The following is a 21,696-nucleotide window of genomic DNA, read 5'->3' as shown; positions in this document are numbered from 1 at the left end:
CTTTGAATATTCTCTCTTTTCTAGTCACTTTCTTCCTCTTTTCATTCCAACATCTCCTCCCGCCTGTCCGTCCTCATCATCACCTCGTGAAGTTTAAAAAGAAATGTACACATTTACAGGTTTGGTGGTATGAGCCGGACATGTTGAGCAGTTATTGTGTGACACAATATGGATATAAATAAATGTTAAAAAGACACATTGGCACATGGACGCCAAATGTTGCAGCAAATCTGAGGTCATTGTGAGAGTCTGCAGTACAGCGTTTGACCACCGGATGGCACTGAAAGTAGTTTTGTCCCTTTAAAATAAAAGCACATATGATTCTTTCATAACCAGATTTAAGGAATCATCATCATCCAAAAACGTTATGTAAAGATTGATATAGATATAGACAGTACAGAGTTGTGATTATTCAAATGCAGTTATTGGTACAAGCCTCTAAAACTCCAGTATTGTTGAGTTGAGGCCTTCAAGAGCGACGTCCAGGTGGTGAACATCTTCTTTTTTCTTCAAGCTTTATCCTTTTAACGGGGAGGACCCCAAACGCACCGTCACTTTCTCACAACCGTCTCACAACGTAGCAGCGTTTTTCGTGTTTCCCTACTTTGTGCTCAGAGTCTTTAGCGTCTCTTCCTGCTACGAATCCAGACCGCAGACCTCCTTTCTGTCCACCAACTCGTCCAAGGTCAGATCCCCCCCGCCCCCCACCCTCAGAGTCTTGGCGAGGTCGCTCGCGATCGCCAGCGCTCCGCCTTTCAGGAACCTGACGAAGTTCTCGCCGACCAGCGGCCCCATGGCGTACATGCCCGGCCCGTCCGCCGCCACCACCTTGTTGGTGAACGGGTCCGCCTCGATCGGGTTCCTCCGGCACGTGATCGGCTCCTCGGGGTAGACGCCGAGCGTGCGTCCGTTGTCGTCGCCCAGGAAGGAGAGGTTCGGGTGGGCGCCGATCAGAACCAGCGCCTTGGAGATCTGGACCACGGTCCGCTGGCCGGAGTCAGACTCCAGGACGCACTTCCGGTCGGGTCGGAACGCGGCGACCCTGTAGCGGGGGAAGCTCAGGTAACCCGGGTAGGAGGAAGGAGACGAAGAGGTGGTGGAAGAGGAGAGAGGAGGGAGGGAGGAAGAGCTAGAGGGGTCGTGGAGGTTCTGGGCGTGGTCCTGTGGCGGAGGGTCCGGCTGATACTGCTGCTGAGTCATCATCTGGTGAACCTGGACACCGAAGATAAAGAAGAGTGGGTGTGTAAGTAAGTAAGTAAGTAAGTGTGTAAGTAAACTCTGCATTCAGTCAAGTGGAATGCCTCATTAGTTAACTCAAATAAAGATGAAATGTGATCTTTATTAAGGGGCCGGTAAAAATATGTGATTTGGAGATTCGCCGTTTATGCTCTCAAGCCGCCGTCCCTTCATAAAGCCACATTGGGAACAAAAAATCCGTTGAAATCGGCAAGACGAAAGCTAAATAACGGAGCTAACAGCACAGCAACATTTGGAAACAACTAATTTAAATCAGACTCGTAGAAATATTATATCATTAAATCATTCACTAGCTCTTCTGCAGACGACGGCGTCTCTCGGGAGTCGACAATTAACGTCAACGGAGGTTCCATTGACTTACATTGTGGTGCGTTCAAGCTCCAAATAGTAGAAAATGTACATCGGGCGAAGGTGTTCAAATGTCATCTAGTAAAAGTTAGCTACAATAAATAACATTAACAAAGTAAAAAGATAACATGTAGTGGCTGAAAAAGTTTTAAAATATTTAAAAAGTCGAGTTTTTGTTTTAAGATTGAAATTAATCTCCAATAATCTGAATAACGAATGACTGGTTCATGTTGAATACTTGACATTAAATGTCGGTTTCCTCACCTTGTGGTACTCTGGGTAGAGCAGCTTGGGCAGCTGGTTGAAGATGAGTCCGGGGTCGTTGACCGAGCGTCTGAAGGCGTGGTACACTGGCGTGTTCAGGTGGTGGGCGGCCAGCACCGCGTCGGCTGCCGTAAGCCCCGCCCCCACCACCAGCACGGGGTCCGACAATTGGTCGAGCTCGCCACGGGAGATGGCCGCCTCCAGCTCCCAGAAGGAATGACAGACGTACGGCAGCGACTCGCCCTCCACGCCGAGCCGGGCCGGGATGTCATGGGTGCCCGTCGCCAGAACCACGTTCTGGGCCAACATGGAGAAAGGCACCTCCTCCGACACATCGGAGCCATCTAGCGAGGAGGATGAAGGAGAGGAAACAGGAAGCGAAGGTTAACATGTGGCACTCATTCATTTATTAAAACACGCTATAATCAGGAGTGGTGATTGTAACTATTTTTCTTTATTCGCTGTACCTCCTAGCTCCTCCCCCTCTCTGCGCTGCAGTCCCGTCACTCTCCAGCAGGGCGGCGCCCCCTCCTGGTCACCGCCGGGCTGTCTGGTGACCGAGGTGACGGTGGTGCCGCAGGCAAAGTTCTCCTCGAGGGACATCTGGGAAACGTAGTGTTGGTAGTACGAGGCTATCTCTGCTGGTGTGGCGCGGTCATTACGGACGTTTCTGGAAAACACGCACACACAATATATTATACAACATTATAATATGCTAAGTGTTCTCATATTTTGGCTATTTAAAGAGACACTCCCACATTATTTGGGATGAAAAGAAAAACCTCCCTGGAAATTATAACCGTTATCAAATTTGATGTAAACTAAAGCAACATTTTGGGGTTTGGGGGTGCTATGACATAGTGACAGAGTAAAGGAGTTACATCTGTCAGTCTTACATCCTTATGTTATTTGTACTTTTTACAGCCAACGTTCTATGTGAGTTACATTGTGAGATTTACTTATTTTACAGCATTAAAACTTTTGTCTTTAACTGTAAAAAGCACCAACAGAATCCAGTGGAAGTGACGGGAAACCACTGTTACATTACCCAATAATAACGTTAGCGAGATATATATATATATATAAATAAAGAGCTGAACAGGAAGTTTAAAGGTTCTTCAAATCATTTGTTATGACAACATTTGATTTATATCAGCCTAAAAACAAAGGAAGAGAGTCATGCATGAACACACTCTTTGTTTCTTTGTGTTGTACTTCCTGGTGGTTTAGTAAAAGAGAACTTTAATGATTTTAAAAAGAGAAACTAAACTCTGTTCACCTGTGAAAACCAACGTAGTGGATTTAAAGTTTTAAATCTCTGGACTAAAAGAACACCAGGAAACGTGCGACGACTGTAAGTCCTGAGTGTTTTATTTACCCTGTTGTGTATTTAAAGACATGAGCGGTAATGTGAGTCAACTGTACTGTTTGCTGAGGACAAACCTGCGTTTCTCTCTCATCCAGTCCTTCAGTTTGAGTCCAGGAAGCTCCATCCAGTTAGCCAGACTGAGCGTTAGCATGGAGCCCTCCATAGCCTGGGAACAACAACAACAACAACACAATTACAATCACTCAGCTGTGTTGATCTGCTGTGTTGTTTTCAATGTATTCTGGTAACATTTTAAAAAGTTTCAGTTGCTGTTCTTCTGTTTTGATTTATAATGATTTTGATAATATAATAAAATATTATTATATTATCAAAATTATTATTATAATATATATTTTTTTAAATAAATTAGAAATTATTATTTATATAAAGAAGTATAATTATAATAATAAAATATTATTATTTATCTAAATTATTATTATTTATCTAAATAACCCGTATTGCAGCTATACGTACATGCCACGCCCCTCCAGGCGGACCCTTCCCCAGCACCAGGTGCGGGACGGCCCGCTCCGGCTCGTACCGCCACACCAGCGGAGACGTGTGGTCCAGCCCGAAGTCGCTGTCGGGGAGCAGCAGCGAGTCGAAGAGCACGGCCACGGGATTGGACGAGCGGCCCTCCAGACCCTCGCACAGGTACTCCAGATCCTGGGACAGGTAGGGTCAAGAGAGACAACCGTGAGTGTGAGGCTCCTCCCCCTTTTACACAAGTTCAAGATACAACTTTATTGACAAACGTCACGTGTGTTTGTGCGTGTACCTGCTCCAGCAGCGACAGGTGAGGCTGCTCCCTCAGCTTGCTGTTCAGCAGCGGGTTGGGGTGCGACGCCTCGGGCGACAGGTACGGTGTGTAACCCGACAGCAGGTATGACAGACAGATCCCCGACGGGCCATTACCTTAGGAAACAGAGAGAGAGAGACAGGTGAGCGTCACTGAGACGGTCAGGTCGCTGCAGTGGAAGCAATGTGACTGGTTTCCAGTTGCACTGGCAACTGCTAGCTGTGTTAGTGTGTGCAATGGGGGGGGAGGGACGGAGGGACGGAGGGAGGGAGGGGGGTTGTTTATGATCTGTCTTCTGCATTATTTTAAAAGTCTAAATAAAACAGCTACTTTAGAAAAGACAAAACGGCTAAAATACAAATGTCATAAAAACTGTCTGGGACTGCAGCATGACTCAGCAAGTTTTGAATGCCACACAGTAACCTGTACGACCAGCCGGTGACTCAGCAGAATCCAAAATGCAAAGCGGTCAAAACTCTTAACTCGCCTGCTCATGATGACTAATGGATTTCACAGTCAGTGAATCAATTCTGACCTCAATCGCACAAAAAACGGAATATTTGAGGATTTTTAAATCTGTCAAAACTAAAACATTCATCATCTCTCTGCTGGGAAACTTTTGCACAACGCCGCATGCGGCTGATGTCAACACTTTCTAAGGATATTGTTGTATTTAGCAACCAGTGTGTGTTCGGCAACCTGTTTCTTAAGTTGAAATAACTTTCACTGAAACTCTCCTCGCTCACTACTCTGCCACTTCTTCTTCTTCTTCTTCTTTTTAATATTTTTGGCAGATCAATACGACATTTGGCAAAATTTGCTCTTATTTGTAAGATATATATATATATATATATATTTTTGTTTCCATCCAGTTGCACTGGAGATGGTTTTACTTCATAGTTACCTTGTAATGCTGCTGAGAGAACGAACGGTTGTTTTTTTTGGTGCGTTCGGGTGCTTTGGAGAAGGTAGGAAAAAGGGGAGTTGTGCTGTGTCATAGTTTTCTACACATCTACCGGCTTTCTCCTTTAAAAAGGTCATAAAATCGACCGTGAGTGTGTTTTCTTACCGATGATCACTACGGGCAAAATGTCTCCGGGGATAATTTCTTTATCGTGACGATCCATATTTATCTGAGGAGAGAAGACATTATTAATATATCTTTATCAATGCAACGTCAAGATAACTTCCATTATCACCACTATTATCTGAGAGAAAGCAGAGTAAAGGGTGAAGTAGTTAATCATTGCTAAGGCCAGTTACAATGAGTTACAATAAGATACAATGAGTTACAATAAGATACAATGAGTTACAATGGTCAGTCAGTACATTTCCACTGACCTCTGACACACACACACACACACACACACACACACACACACACACACACACACACACACACACACACACACACACACACACACACACACACACACACACACACACACACACACACACACACACACACACACACACACACACACCTCATAAGTATAAGAAAGCAGCACGACCTCAGATGAACACAAACACTTAAGAAGCAGCGTGACCTCAGGGAGAGATAAACGAGGAGCAAACAATTAAACTATTTATCGTTCTGCAGAAACACAAAATATTCTGAGAATCTTTGGAGACTTTATAGCTGGAATCTTTACGTATAATAGAAATAAAGATCACTCAAAATATTTTAATTAAGTGTGCAGAAAATATTGGATTCATTTTAAAAAATGGAAACATTCGAGCTCCAGCGACAAAATCATAACATTTCTAATTTTCTTCTGCACAAACATTGCGCACTCTTGAAGCTCATTGTTCACTTTTCTCTCTTACTGCACAGAAACTAACTCTCCGTCTGATCGTGTTAAACTGAGCAGACATACGAGTGTTTGTGGAGGCAGGAAGGGGTTAAAAAGAAGCCAACGAGGTCAAAGAGTTAAAACAAGGAGCACCATGACAACCGTGAGCTCACGGGGGGGGGGGGGGGGGGGGGGGGGGGGGGGGGCAATCTGCAGAGTCATGCTGACACAGAAAACAGGAGTGAGACGAATGAAAGAAGGAATTAATAAGGAGGAAAGAGAGAGAGACACAAAGAGACAGAGACAGACAGAGAGACAGACAGAGAGATAGAGATAGAGAGACAGACAGAGACAGACAGAGAGAGACAGACAGACAGACAGAGAGACAGACAGAGAGACAGACAGAGAGACAGACAGAGAGACAGACAGAGAGAGACGTTGAGGAAGAGATAAAGAAGGTTATATAAGAGCAGTGCAGAGGCTGGAAGCCAGCCCAGACCAGAGGGTGTTTCATAGCCAAAGGGTTTACTGGACACACACACACACACACACACACACACACACACACACACACTGTACTACGCACACACACACTGTACTATGAGCAGCACTACTGGCCCAGTTTCCTTGTTGAACTGATTTCACTGGATAATAATTTGGTTTTCCTTCATTTGTTTGGCAGCAAAAACACGAAAAGAATGTCCGCCAAGAAAAAGAGTTGACCAACGCCTGATTCTCAGAGTCAGAACCACAGTCATTGTTTTATGAGTTTGTTCATCTTAAAAATGTTTATCTTGAAGCAGACCACACCTGCACACCACACAGGTTTTATCTTCTCAGTGGCAAGCTCAGACACAAGGAGCTAAAAGTCTGTTTTAATCCGTTGTAAAATGAGCCGAACGTTGGCCGTAACGACGTTAAGTTACCGTTGGTGAAAGTGTATCCCTCCACAACAATGACGCAGCACTTCAGTCATGTATGCGCGCTCATACGATACGATTTTATAATCAATAGGGGGCCTAACAATTGTTTAACACAATAATAATACACAATAATGTGAATGTTTTCTGGTTTCTTTCCTGCATCAGTCAGTCGGCACACGATGTCGTCGTCAATCATTACAAAAGAAACACACATTAACTTCCTCTGATGACGCAACATCACATCGCTACTGCACAATCTGCACATTACAAAAGAAACCAAACCGACACTTCAAGTCAGCAGATTAAGAATTTATAATAAAAAAGACTTTCAGTTTTTTTAGAGATTAAAAAAAAAAAGGTTTTTGAATTTGTATCTTCTTTTTAACGAAGAAATAAATATTTAGGATTTTTTTTTTAAAGAAATGTTAAAGAAAAAAAAAGCTATAAAAACAACAACTGTTTATTTATTGGCACAAAACTAAATTTCAAACACCAAGTCGTCTTTTATTTTATGGGTTTTTTCTGTTGGGAAAAACCAAAACGGAGGGTTCACTAAAAATTGCAAAAAGAAGAAGACAATCCGTGACGTAACATATTTTGGTTCACGTTTGAGGTTTGAACCTGTGCGACAAATACTTTTTAATCCATTAAATGAACCGGTGCTTTTGCAAAACATTAAATAAAGAAAGATCCGGCCCCCTCGCTGTCACAGGAGTCATATTCCTCTGCAGCAAATATAGCAAAGCCCAAAGTCGTATCCAGCTGCTGGTGTCATTTGAATACATGGAGGCCATCTTTCACCTGCACTGACCGCCTCCTGCAGTCAACCATCTGCCACCGGCCAGACTGCTAATGAGATTTTAATTATCTGCCCACCGAACGAGACAAACGAGTCCAGTAGTAAACATACTGAAGTGTTTGTGTTGATTCAGACTCATCTGACAACAGACACCTTTATAATGATGGATGCTGCAGACGACACGCTCATTACATAATGATGTCGTGAATGAGTTTGAAAAGTCTCTTTCAAAACAAAAAGGTCTTGTATGTAACAGAAGAGGTTCATTTTTCTGCTACGTTATACTTCTAAGTATTGTACTTTTAACTGTAATATGCAGATTGAGATTATTATTGCGATATGTAATAAACAAATACATTTTTATGGATTTAAATATCCGTGAAATTAGCCCCACACCTACCAGCAGTGATGATCGCATCAGTAAATAAATCATTATAATGTAATTACATAAACATACATTATTATGAAATGGACCATTCTGCATATTGAATACTTAATGTACTTTGACTCAAGAAAAAAAAAAAATTTTATTATTAAAACAATTTTTGTAATATTGCCATTTTGGTTAAGTATCCGAGTACTTCTTCCACCTTGCAGTGACTTTGAGTTAAAAGCTACTAAGCATTAATGCTAGCATGCTAATAAACTAGACTAAAATCGTGACAGGGGGTGAATGGTACACCTGCTTAGCATCATGCGTGTTAGCATCGAGATCTGGGAGCATTGGATTGACTCTTGACGGCTCTCAATATGTCTTCCGCGACGTCATCAACTGTAACCTCCATATGAGCGCAGCGGGCACTTAAGCTAGCAAGTGAGGCACACTCTCACGTGCACCAACACGCAAGCGAGGTTATGCCGGCTATGTAAACAAAGAAAGGCGAAGCTCCCATGACAACACACACGCATCCTCTCAAAGCTAATAGTTAGTTTGCCGCTATATTAATGGTCACAATGTGACATAAAGCTCCATTAAGTACGATTTCTTTTTTGAACGAACAACTCTTTGATTCCACCGGCTAACGGCTCATTTGTAACATCCGCCTTCCACGCGCCGTTAATCAAAGATGAAATCTAACTCACAGATATTTTCTTCCTCCCCGCTGATGCCGGCTCTCCTTCAGCTCTCAAGAAGAAGAAATGACTCTGCAACCTTCTTCTTCTTCCTTAGTCTCTCATTCCTTCCACGCTCTTTATTCGGTTTCTTCCGTTACATGTGCGACACCAAACCGTCCTGCTGCCGACTCGGAGCTGCACATTCACAGATTACATATATACGGTCACCGCCGAGGCCGGCAGCCAGCAGACCAATCAGAAGCGACCTTCCGCTGCTGGTTCTGCTACCTCACGCGCGATGTCGTCAGACGAAGAAGAAAGATCGTCTATGTGTGCGAGGAGCGGGCACGAGGACAGTACGAGGATGACATAACCGACGGAAGTAGCCGAAGGGCTCCTTTTCGGTAACAGATATCTCGAGGTGGAAGAAGTACTCAGATATTTTACTTACTTTAATGTACAAATACTACAAAAATGTAAAATTGTTTTTAGGTAAATTCAACGTTTGTGTTGTTTAGGCCATCTTAACTTTCCAGCACAATACTAATTCGAAATGAACACAATATTAATTTACAGTTTTTTTATTATTATATATTATAATATTATTAATTATAATATTATATTATTATATATTTAATTTAAATTATATATTTTTTGTAGCGGTGGTGGTTTCCGGAAATGTAAACAGAGTGGGCGCTCCGTCCCCCCCTTCTCTCGGATGGTCAGACTCTCCTTGAGGCTGAGCTTGTATAATAAGAGTTGGGTCAAATTTTCTACCAGCCACTTTGGCCCTGATATAAATATCTCAACAACCGTTTTGATGGATCGACATGGAATTTGGTACACACATTCATGGTCTCCAGAGGATGGATCTCACTAACTTTGGTGTTTCCCTGATTTTTGCTCTAGCGCCACCAGCTGGTCAAAGTGTTCAACTATCCAAAGAAATGTCTCCATGTCGGAGACATTTAGGACAGACATTCATGGTTCCCAGATGATGTATCCCAAATACCTTGATGACTCTTCATCTTGTGCTAGCAGCAGGTATATATTTTTATTTTTGTTTTAGGTTAGTTTTTGAGTGGAAAATCTCAACAACTATCGGATGGGTTGCTTATTAAACCTATTTGGTGAACATATTTGTGTTCCCCGCAGGATGAACTTTGGTCATCCCTTCATGTTTCATCATTAGGTCAAATTGTGTCCAATACTTACATTTATGACCAAAAACCTGCAAATCATGACACAAAAATGACACGCAAAAAGCAAGAAAATCGTTTTTATTGCACACAGAATGACGTACAACGTCATTCATACATTCAACACTGGTAAAGTTACAAATGAATTGCCCTTCTTGGAATAAATGAAGCTGAATCTGAAGTAGACTTATGACTGGCCCTCCTGTGACCGACTGTCACAACTCTTTTCGTCTTCATGGCTCTGGTTTCTGGCTCTTTCCATCATGGTGCAACAGGCCGGCCGCTCACTGCCGCTGTTGCTTTGCTCATCGCTCACGTTGTTCGTTGGGTGAAGACACCGCAGCAAAACCAAGACAGCCAATCCGTGATGAGAACACATAAGAGATAAGAGGCTGTATAAATATATATATATATATATATATATATATATATATATATATATATGAGATACACTTTAATACACCTGACTCTGGTGAAGAACACTGCGAGGTTATGTTGTTTCTTTATATATTAACTCAAAAACTATCTGATTCAAAGAACGCATTACTAATGGTCGATTGGCACTTGCTTGTATTCACATACAGTGAAAGTCTCAAGAGTTTACTCTTATTTATTATTCTTTAAGGACCATGCTAATGCTAACATTAGCATGCTAAAATGATCATAATGTCAATGCGAACACGCATGAAGCTCAGGCAGCTGTACTGTTCACCCTAAAGTTCAACCATAAAGTCATCACTTGGTACATAACAGACGACAACCTCCTGACTCCTCTGGTTGTATAGAAGTCTATGAGAAAATGACTCTACTTCTCTCTTGATTTATTACCTCAGTAAACATCGTAAACATGAGTTTATGGTCTCAGTCTCTAGTTTCAAGTCTTCTTCAATACAGCATGATGTTGATTTCGTGAATGATGGTCCATTTAGAGTCAAACAGACCATAAAGCAGGGTATGCTTTAGGGCGGGGCTACACAGTGATTGACAGGTGTCTACCCAGAGCTGCATAAAGCGTCTCTACGTCACTCCTCCGCTGTCCAAATTTGGTCACTTCCGTTCACTGGTTGCAAACAAGCCCAGTTGGTAACGGTCAAAATGTCGAACTCAAGGCTTCAAAACCACAGTCCACAAACCAACGGGCGACGTCACTATGAAGCTGAGGTTTCAAGAAAGAAGTGAACCTCATGTTGGAGCAGGAGGAAAAGTCAGAGTCATTGTCTGGGAACCATGAATGTCAGTGTAAAATCAATGAATTGTTCAAATATTTCAGAAAATATAAATGTCGACGCAGCATGAAACAATGGAGCCATTATGAGAAACACAAGCAGTCTATATCAGAGAGGCAGTCATAGGGAGGCCTCTGGGAGAATGAAATGAAATAAATAAATATACAGCTGCTGGCATAAGACTAGCAGATGTGTTGTGACAAGCTGCTCACTTGTAAAACAAGCAGCTGATGCAGTTAAATATTACAGAATGTATTGATGGCCCATCTCCAGCAGTCACACCTTTTATCTTGTTCCAGAAATCTCACAGAAAAATGTTTGTATGTTTAGTGAGGCAGAGCAACAAGCTTCTCTCACGCAGAGTTTTAAATTACTTTTGGTTACTTTTTGTTGGAGGAGGACAAGATGTTCAAACCCTTTTGTACGGGTCCACTTATCACCTCGGAAATTATTATGAATCTGTGTTCTATTATCTTTAGTAAACGTGTGGCTGATCTGGCTGTTAACACAGAACCTTTTAACTGACAAGAGTATAGAAATCAGTCAGGTCATCATTTATTTATTTATTGAACTTCATACGGACATTTGATGTTATTGTAAACTAGGTCTTCCCTTTAGCATTAAATGTGCAGACGGTTTACAATCCATGACTATTTCATGGATTAGCATTACTTTTGATACTTTGATTTGTACTACAATTGTGTAATATTTCGTGGATCTATTAGCAGCAATCTAATACAACATTCATAATGTTTTCAGTAGTGTAAAATCGTCTAAAACTAAGAATTGTTGTGGAATGCAAACGTGTTGCCCGGTATGTGCGTGACTGAGACACTAAACCGGTTTTGTCATTAGAAAATCGTAAATCAATCACCAGGAAGCTTCTGTAACAGACCATCCAACCACTCCAGGTTGTCTTCTCATTTGATAATGTTGTTTTAAGGCCGTACTAAGTGGAGGACATGTTGTTAGGTTTTGGCAACTGAAGCACTTTAAAGTGGGAGAAAATGTGTATTTCTAGTTTAATATCTAAAAAATTAAAAGTCAAAGTATGTTGATTATTTAGACGGTCTTATCAGAAAGGACAGCAGAAAGAAAAACCTCTGGAATCTGTAAGCTAAAAACAAAAGTCCATCTGTAAAAAGACAATTATAAGTCCATGGTAATGGGCCGTTATGAACGCTCGAAGTTGGTTCAGTCTTCTGGCCTAACAAGATCATAAAAAAAAAAAAAAATGTACTTCAAATGGAGGACGATTACTGTATATACCAAAGCTTTCACTGACGTGTACTCAAGGAACAGAGAAAACCTGGAAGACCAAAATAGACCCGAGGAAGCTCAACATGTTGCCAAGGATTGGGGAACAATGGTGGGAGATCATTGTTGCTTTATGTCCCACACTACTTTGAAGATGTTTGATGTTCAACATTTACTTTTTCTTTCTTTTTTCGTTTGTAGTATCAACACAGTTAAACAAGTTATGCTAAGGAAACCTGCAGACTTTTGATTCTTTGCGGTGGATGAATTGGAAATGCTTTCACTATTTTTGGGAATATTTGGGATTTTCTTTTATCTGAAACAGCACTTAATGTGACTTCATATACCTAAAGGAAAAAATGCTTCGGGTGTGAAATAAAGGGCTCTGACAGCTTTTGGTGTGAAAGCCGAGAGGCGCGAGTCTAAAGATGCCGTTGGGAAACCCAACACCGGCCTGTGAGTCACCGCATAATCCCGTCCAGGAAGCTTCCCTTTTGTCCGTGTGTGCCGACGTCACAGGGATCTGCTTTCAACAGCGGAGATCACAGGCAGAGGATGAACAGATCAGAGCCAGACAAAAGGGCCTGCGAGGGGTTAAAAGTACACAAAGCATTCCTCATCTGTCGTTTTTTTTTCCAGGAACAGAGGGAACATTTGAACAAGACAGAGAGACACAGTGAGGTACAGTGCTGGTCAGACGCTGAGCTCGGGGGCCTCGGACTTCACACGGCCCCAAAGAAAACAGCGACGGGCGAGATGTGCCGCGTAAGACATTTCACCTGAATGTGGCTCTCTATAGCTGTTCATGACGGGGGACACGCTGTAAGAGGCCACGTGCAGTTTAAGAGACAGCATTGAACGTGATGTTTGAATTATTAATTCTGTGATATACACTGTAGCACTCGATTTAACTCTTCAACAAGCCCCGCCTCCCTCTGCGACTCCATCAAGCTGTCAGAGCTACATTACCGTGGAGCCCACACTGTCACTAACTGCACTCCCTGCATTAATATTAAATTAATGGCAAAAACTGAAATGTGATTTCACAGAGAAGCAGACAGAAGGGTCTACAATATATGTTTAATGGATATATCCAGGATGTCAAACTGATTCAGCAGTGAAAACATGTAAAATAGATAAATATAGAAGTTAAAGCTACAGATCACAGAGTTAAAGTGAACCACCACATCACGTGGAGAGCCGGGTGGGTCTTTCATTCAGTAGCTAGCGCACCTCCGACTGTATCTGGCAGCCCTACAGCCGGTGACGCTGCTCAGACATACTGGGATTTCACTGGGTTATACTGGATGCATTGTTATTTGAAGAAATAGTTCCAGCATGTGACAACTCTTGCTAACGGTCTTTATGCTAAGCTATGCTAACCACGTCTGACGTAAACTTTACACTTAACACGCAAATATATAATACCTTCATAACTGTTCCTTTTTAAGATACGAGTCATCCTGTTTCTCTGCTCACACTGTGAACATGAGCGGTCGGGGGAGTTTGTTGCAAATTGGATTAAAATATTACATAAATAAGATTATGTAACACTTTGTGCAGAGAGGCTGACTGACGTAACACTTTGCTGTCGGGGCTGAAACGGCATTATGTTGATCGCTGGGATTATCAGACACAGTGTCGTAGTGCCTTGCTCACCGGCACTCAGGCTGCCGAATTTGATTTCACTGAGACATCCAGGATTTGGTGTATTTGTTTATACCTTTCAAATCTCTCAGCAGGTATATTTCTGTTCTTATGTTTCTATGTGAAGCTGGTTATTAAATTATATAGAACAAGGTTTTCCCTACAGTCCACAAATGTGTCCCGTCATTTCTATGCTGGAGATATACATCTTTGTTTGAGAAGCCTTCTGTTTGCTCCGTTTTTGGGGATTTTCGGGTAAAACCGCTGGTCGAATTTCTGAGAAAAGTAATTGCACACGATTCTCGATGAGGCCGCGCGTTTTGTTGTATTTTTTGCGCAGGTGTTGGCAACGCTGTGTGAGGAGAAGCGTGCCAAACTTTCTGGATAAATGATTATTAAGCCCGATGGATCATAGTGTGCTTTGGCACAGGAAAACTGCCTTTGTACTACAAAGCCACACTGAATAATAAGAAAACTTTTCAAAGACACATCTATAAAATGTTATACAATAACTCAAATATAAACAACAGGACAACACATCAGTTAAAACAATAATCCAAGCCAAGACTGCAACACTTTATTACTCCTTTCAACATCGACAAAAGCTGTCACAGAGCAGATCAAATCCTTCCTCTCTCACCTTTCACAATAAAACCCCTAGATATAATTTGCAGGCGAGTAATTCTCATTATTGCGTCATTCATTCATCAACAATGTCCACAATGCAGTTACAGAATGAAACCATGTAAGCCACGAGGAGAATTTGAGAATAAAACATTTTCACTGACTGGACCTTTTTGTGTCTCCATCTTATCTCTATTTGTTCGAAGGACATTCTGTGACACCCACTTGTGGATGTCACAGAGTCATTTTTAGATTCATATTTTAGATCAAATAGATGTGTATGGGTCTCTGCGTAAAAGGGTGAACGACTGTAGCCTTTTTGCAGAGTGCATTTGTGTGTGTTGTGTAACAATGAATTAGCAATTTCTTCATCACGTGAAATGGCCCAATGCCAGGCGTCTTTACTCGTGTGTGATTCAGGAAGCAGAGGGAAACAGCTAGCATGGCTAGGGATCATGAAACGTTCTTGTTTATAGTGGGTATTTATTTGAGGGCAACTTTCTGGTGATAAACCCATGAGTAACTTTACAGGGTGAGGAGCACCTGAACGCACCAGTTTTAGTCTCATTTAGGGAGAAGCTGGTAAACACGGTCTCCTAAATCACTAGAAATATTTTATTCACTCAACACCAACGATATCTAGTCAAAATTTGAACCTTCATACAGTAAAGATTATACTACCACAAGGACTTGAAAGCTAAGTCATAGACATTATAAAACATGCACTGTGTCCAGTAGCATCATGTTGTACATATGACCGATGAGTGTAGTGCTCAACAGGTCTGTACATGACTCACAAAGGAGGGCTGTCAACGTTTACCTGTCTCTTAGCTACGACTGACCGGCTCTTCAACAATCCAGAGTGGGTTTGTGTCACTCAATCCTCCGTCTTCAGTTAAAGTCAGTTATTATGCAAACTGTCACAAAAGCAGGTTTACATAGTTAAGTGTCAAATGACGAGGTTAAATAGTGAAAAAATATCAAACAAACAACGATATGTTGTAAAAGGAAATGGCACTATTTTTTTCTCCTCTTACACATTTAATTATTTCTGCTGAATTGTAGAAAAGAGACACTTTCTGTGTTTTTCGTTTTTAAACCGTGATGTGTTTCTGTCCATCTGACGATTCATATTTTCTTATTGTTTCTGTTAGTTTCATCTTGTCTTTAACAAACATTTCCCCTCTCCCAGTTCCCTCTTATCTCTGCTGTAAATTCCCTTCTTCATTCAACTGTCTATCTCTCCACTCTTGTCATTAAAATTCTAGAGTCTAAAGTACTCTTTTCACTCCGTTTATTTTCCTCTGATAGTGTGAAGTTAGTCATTTAAGAGGCATTTCTTTGGTCCGGTATTCTTCCATTCAAGGACACTTTTGTGTAACAAACTGCTCAACATTCTTTTCCTGAAATCCTACATTTGGATTAATGTCACTTTAAATTTGTTTTGTTGGTTTACGCTGATGTTTGAATGTATATTTGCAGAACTCCAGCTTGAAAAGTCAAGAAAACGTAAGCGCTATCTCACCTTTTCCAAAGAGACCTGCGGCCAATCTACAAACTGCCCTCGTGAAATAGACAGTAACACCAGCAGCATGTGTGTTCAGTGCAGGAAACAAACATTTACATAAGCAAACATTTGCCTTGTGTTTATTATTTGTAGAACAATATTTAAAAAGTGAGGGGTTAAAAAATTTCATCTCATTTACAGTTAGTGGAAGTGGACTTTACGCTACAAAACACACGGAAATGTAACGTAGTCAACCAAAAACTATGAACATAAAACTTGTTATACATTTTTTTATATTGAGTTACATTTTCTCTCTCTTATCTAATCAACTGGATGTTGTCTAAATGTCACTCAGGTCACATTATGTAAGGATGAGAAATGTCATCACGTGGACTGAAACTCCAAATGACTTTGCTGTTTTCCTTTGAAGGGTGACAGATGAATGATTGGTGCTTGAATTTGCTTTGTGTAAATCCGTTGTTTTGCATGTATGTTTCAGCCCCACCTGGTAAACCTGCCCTCCGGCTCTTTTGTATCGCCTTGTCGGGACCTTTGTTTGCTCCAAATCCAGACGAAAAGCCAACAGTGTTGCTCAGGGAAATGTTTACAAGCACCTCTGTTGCCAAGGCTGGTGGGGCTCCAGGGCTTTATTTTACAATTCAGAACATTAATACAGCAGCAAATAACAAATAGCTAAAGCTATCGTGCGGTAATATATGTGCATATTTCCCATCCCCCGGTTCCCCTTCAGGTAAACACTGTTAGCGCAATTAGCACAGTTAGCTATGAACCATGGGCTCGCCGTCGACATGTAGAGAGCCCTTGAGAGGCAAACACAATGCGTCCAATCTCGGATTAAGGACCTTTAAACTTTTATTTTATTTGATTAAAGGTGGAGTGTGTAGGATTTGGTGGTATCAAGTGCTGAGGTTGCAGATTGCAACCAACTGAAACTTCTCCCGTTAACCAAAACATTTGAAAATATGTTAAAATATGTTAAAATATGAATGGCCGTATCTAGAGCCAGTGTTTGTACTGTAGAAACATGGCGGCCAACTCCGTGAAGAGGACCCTCTCCATATGTAGATACAAACAGCTCATTCTAAAGGAACGACTACACACTAAAGAAAACAAACTTTTTAATTTCATATTCAATTTCTGCAAGTAGATCCCTCTAAATGCTACACACTGTTCCTTTACACCTTTGACAGAACAAATGTGTACCTATAAGTAAAAGTTCAACATTTACTTTCTTACAGACATTTACCATCATATCTCTCCACTAAATATATCATAAGCCTAAAAAGTTACATTAAAACCAGGTCCAAGCAGGGATTCAGCCAGAAAACAGTCTTGCATTAATGCTCCGTTGGTGAGAAGGTGAAATTCAATCCAGGAAGTTCAGATTGATTAACAGATTTATGTGTTTATATCAGATGCCGACACATTGCACAACACTCACAGACAGGATTAACAACTCTGGAAAGTTATCACGACAGCAACTATTTTATCTCACGCTTCAACGTTAAAGAGATAAACCGTATAAATGCACAACTCATGATACTGATACACAAGGAATGTGTACTTGCATTTAAAACGAGAGCTGCTGTTTTCTACATGCAGAGCTTAAATCGGTCTGAACGCAGCTTAAACCCTCAACAACCTCTTTAAAGAAGTCTAAGGACATAAAAAAAAAGATGTCCTTGTTTATTCACAACCGTCACTGGTCCTCACAAAGACATAAGTACACACACACACACACACACACACACACACACACACACACACACACACACACACGCACACACACACACACGCGCGCAGAGCATGCCAGCACATATGGACATATGTCCAGACACTCACCAGCGGTGTTTGACCCTGTGACCCTGCGTCAATGAGCGGACCTCAAACGGAGCGGAGGTCAAACACACACACACACACACACACACACACACAAACAGGCTACTTCTCTAATCCCTCAGTCTGCTGAACTTGCTAACCCCAGAACTCCATCAGGGTTTGTATTCAACGTAACTTGAATAGAGTACAGAGGATAGAATTTGCTCGTCTTTTTTAAATCATGTTCCCTGAATCTGCTTCTTCCTTTTAGTGGATTCTTTTTTTTTTATGCAAACTTTTATTACAAGCTGTAAACTTAAGATGTGAAAGGCAGAACTCCACTTTACTTCCCCCCCATGAACGCTGAAACTTGTTCTGCAGGTTATCGCTATTTGTTTTTCGTTGGTGTTTTTACTCGGTTTAAGCTGCTTTGTAGCGTTAACATATTTACAGCGATAAACGAGGAAACTTCTTGCAGAATTAGAGCTCTTGTTGTGATTCAGGAGGAATTAAGGGATCAGTCTGGACCAGCAGACACAACAGCACATTTCTTTAGCTAAATAAGACTAAGAATTTAGTGCCTTGGGAAAACATTTTTTTTTGTAAAGTTCAATATGAGTTCAGAAGCTTTCAAACGGTGAATGAAAAGTAAGTTGGAAATGTACCAGCTGATAACAAAATAAGCTGATACCTGTGGATTTATGAGCCTCATCTCATAAAAAAAGTGTGTAAATATTGTGTTTGCATAACATGGATGTTTGTCAGGTCCTTCATAGCCTCGTATCCTCATCCAACAGGAAGCAGAAGTGGGATAAAGTCTCCGTCACCTAGAGTGTGAGTGTTTTGCACATATGAAGTAACTGAATCGAATCTGAAAAGAAATCACAATGACCTCATTTCAATGTACTTCCTTAAACACTCAGACTTTTGATGCTTTCTCTTACTAAGTCCGCGTGATCTCAGGCCTGAAATCAGCAAGTCTTTGAGGGCTCTCTTGTTCCCCTTTCTGCTGAATGTGCTAAAGGGAATAGCCCACAATGCATTGCACTGACGCCTAAACGGCATAATGGAAAAAATAAACAGGATTATGTTGCCACACCTTTCACTAACAAGTACACATGGTGTTTTGTCTGTTTGTGCTTTTAAGCCGAACTAATCAAGAAGTCCCAAAAGTGCTCAGAATCACCAAATTTAAACATCTACGATCTTATTAAAAGATGATTAAACTCTATTATGCTGATGAAGACCTTAAGCTGAGATGGTCAATATAAAAACTAAATTCAGTAGTTCAGTACTATGATCTCCTGAACGATCAGTGATTTCCAAATGTTGATTTGGTCGAACAGAACTTTCACTTATCAACAAGGAGCGATGGAAGAAGTACTCAGATCCTTTACTTGAGTTAAAGTAACAATACCACAGTGTAGAAATACTCTGTAGTCCTGCATCCAAAATTATACAAACACATTAGCATCACAATCGTTACGACCGGCTCGGGAGCCGCAACACCAAAGTAGATGCAAAACCCAAAGGTTTATTACAGAACACAGGACCAGTGTAATGTGCTAACTGACTGGAGACCAGGGTCCGGTGGCAGGCTGATGAGAGAGAGCGAGGGCGGCACAAGGAGGCGCTTATATCGGTGAAACCCACACCTTCATCCAGGTGACATCATCACTGATCAGGGAGCTGCACCTAGAACTCAAAGACAGAATACACAAACATGCACACACACGCACAAACATTCACAGCAGGACATAGAACTACACGTAACACAATACTTAAAGTACTTTGCGGAGGCGATTGTTTCACACAAAACTCAATAAAACTTCTTCAAACCTTCAACAAGCTGAGACTTCTTTTGTAGTAGTTTAGAGGTCAGAAAGGGGACTTTTGGGGATTTCAATGACAGAACAACCAAACAATAATGAAAACGTCATTTTTAAAAAGTAACTTCAGTGAGCTCCGGCCTTATCTGAGTCATGAAAGCGAAGGCCTCAAGTCTTCACACACATTCATGATGATGAGTTTATGATACTTTCACGTCTTGTTCAGGAAGATAATCTTCACAGACGAACGCCGCTTTTATGATTTTTGAAGCGTGAATGCAACAGCAGAGATAAAAAGCTAACGTTAAAGTTACTACCCCACGGTCACATGACTTCAAGTCACCACCACGAAGATAAAGGTGATGAACTAGACTTCTAGTCATGACTTTTAGTTTAGTTTGTTTAATATATTTACATCAACCGTGTTCAAAAATACATTCATCTCAAAAAAAGAGAAGAGATGCTTTGTACCCGATTTAGCTGCTAGCTAACTTCCATCTGCAGGTCCAGGGCGGCTGAAACGAAACTATACATTTCCCCACACACACACACACACACACACACACACACACACACACACACACACACACACACACACACACACACACACACACACACACACACACACACACACACACACGCTTCACAGGAATAAACATAAAACAAAATACAAGGATCAAAATATTACTTACACAAGTCAAAGAAAGTCAAAATGTTAAATTAATGCTGACAAGACCGGTTGCTTAAATGTATTATTCTTACCGATAAACAAACAAACATTTAAATACTCATTGACCTTAGGACGAGGGAACAGGAAGTGCTGACTCATGTCTGGGATTTAGGACTCATGAAAACACGACTGTGTCAAAAGTCAAAATTCTGAGCTGTTTGCGATCTCATTATTTTGAATCTTACAGACAGTTGTCGTCATCATTCAGGACGTTTTAAAGACATTTTAGTTGTAGATGAAATCAGATTTTCTCTGTTTTAAAAACAGTCGTCCTCCAGGTGTTTGTACCTTAATGTACCGGATCACATGACCTAAAAAACTAGGAAAAATAAACTGACCCTCGCCGGAGGGGAGAATAAATATCTTCAGGTTCAAAGGTAACCAGGTCATGTGTGTGTGTGTGTGTGTGTGTGTGTGTGTGTGTGTGTGTGTTAGGTCACAGATGACAAAGAGGACTTTAGGATGAGATGACGGTGAGCGTTCTTTATGGTAAAGGTGAAACGAAGCATCTCCTTCCACCGTGTTCAAACCTGTTTTATAAGCTCCACGCGTCCACAACAGATCAGAAATCAGTCAGTTGAACTTCCATCATAAAGGCTACAGGAATATAAATATCCATATATACTATGTGTAATCTCTTAGTGTTTGTTTTGTCCCTCTATTTCCTCACCATGAACTTCTGGAGGCTCCACTAAAGAAAACAGTGTACAGATCTTTGTTTTAAACGTTATTTTCTTGCATGAATGTTGGAACAATTTATTACTTTTATTAACATGAACATGAAGCACTACAGACCTGTGAACAGTCTCTGAAGTGTCATGTGTGCAGTTTCCCTTTGAGCTCGACCTCATCTTTAATTGAGTCGTATGTGTTCTGTTCAGCGTTACGTGTCGTTGTTACTTTCTTTCTGTCTTTCCTCCTTCTTTTATTCCATCCTGTCTCTCTGTCTGTCTTCCTTCTTGTCTGTCCTGTGTCTCTCTCTCTGTCTGTCTGTCTGTCTGTCTGTCTTTCAGCCTCACAGGTCGACTTGGTTGTCCTCTCGTCAGAAGATCAACAGTTCGATCCCCTCATGACTTCCTGAAGTTGTGTCGCTTTGAGACTAAAGGTCTCTATTAATACAAGTCTATTCATCATCCAACTATTTCTTTATCTCTTCCCCTACACAGTGTGTGTGTGTGTGTGTGTGTGTGTGTGTGTGTGAGCGTGGTTACACGGCCATCACTTCATCAT

The 21,696-nt window shown here is 41.3% G+C and overlaps 1 protein-coding gene across 1 annotated transcript; it reads right to left on the bottom strand.

Annotated features, from left to right (window-relative positions):
• Positions 1 to 636: 636 nt before the first annotated feature.
• Positions 637 to 8,757, bottom strand: osgn1 (oxidative stress induced growth inhibitor 1; the record flags this gene model as incomplete). Its single annotated transcript, XM_079186370.1, has 8 exons — positions 8,636 to 8,757; positions 5,107 to 5,170; positions 4,017 to 4,153; positions 3,713 to 3,904; positions 3,313 to 3,404; positions 2,337 to 2,539; positions 1,870 to 2,213; positions 637 to 1,212 (listed from the first exon to the last, which is right to left on the bottom strand). Exons 2-8 carry the CDS (start codon positions 5,162 to 5,164, stop codon positions 637 to 639), a joined length of 1,602 nt encoding a protein of 533 aa, XP_079042496.1. The 5' UTR covers positions 5,165 to 5,170; positions 8,636 to 8,757.
• Between the last annotated feature and the right edge of the window lie 12,939 nt (positions 8,758 to 21,696).

The sequence above is a fragment of the Pholis gunnellus genome (genome assembly GCF_910591455.1).
Source record: "Pholis gunnellus genome assembly, chromosome: 3".
In the NCBI taxonomy this organism is placed as follows: Eukaryota; Metazoa; Chordata; class Actinopteri; order Perciformes; family Pholidae; genus Pholis; species Pholis gunnellus.
Note: the sequence above shows the minus strand (reverse complement) of the source record. Positions and strands in the feature narration are given on the sequence as shown.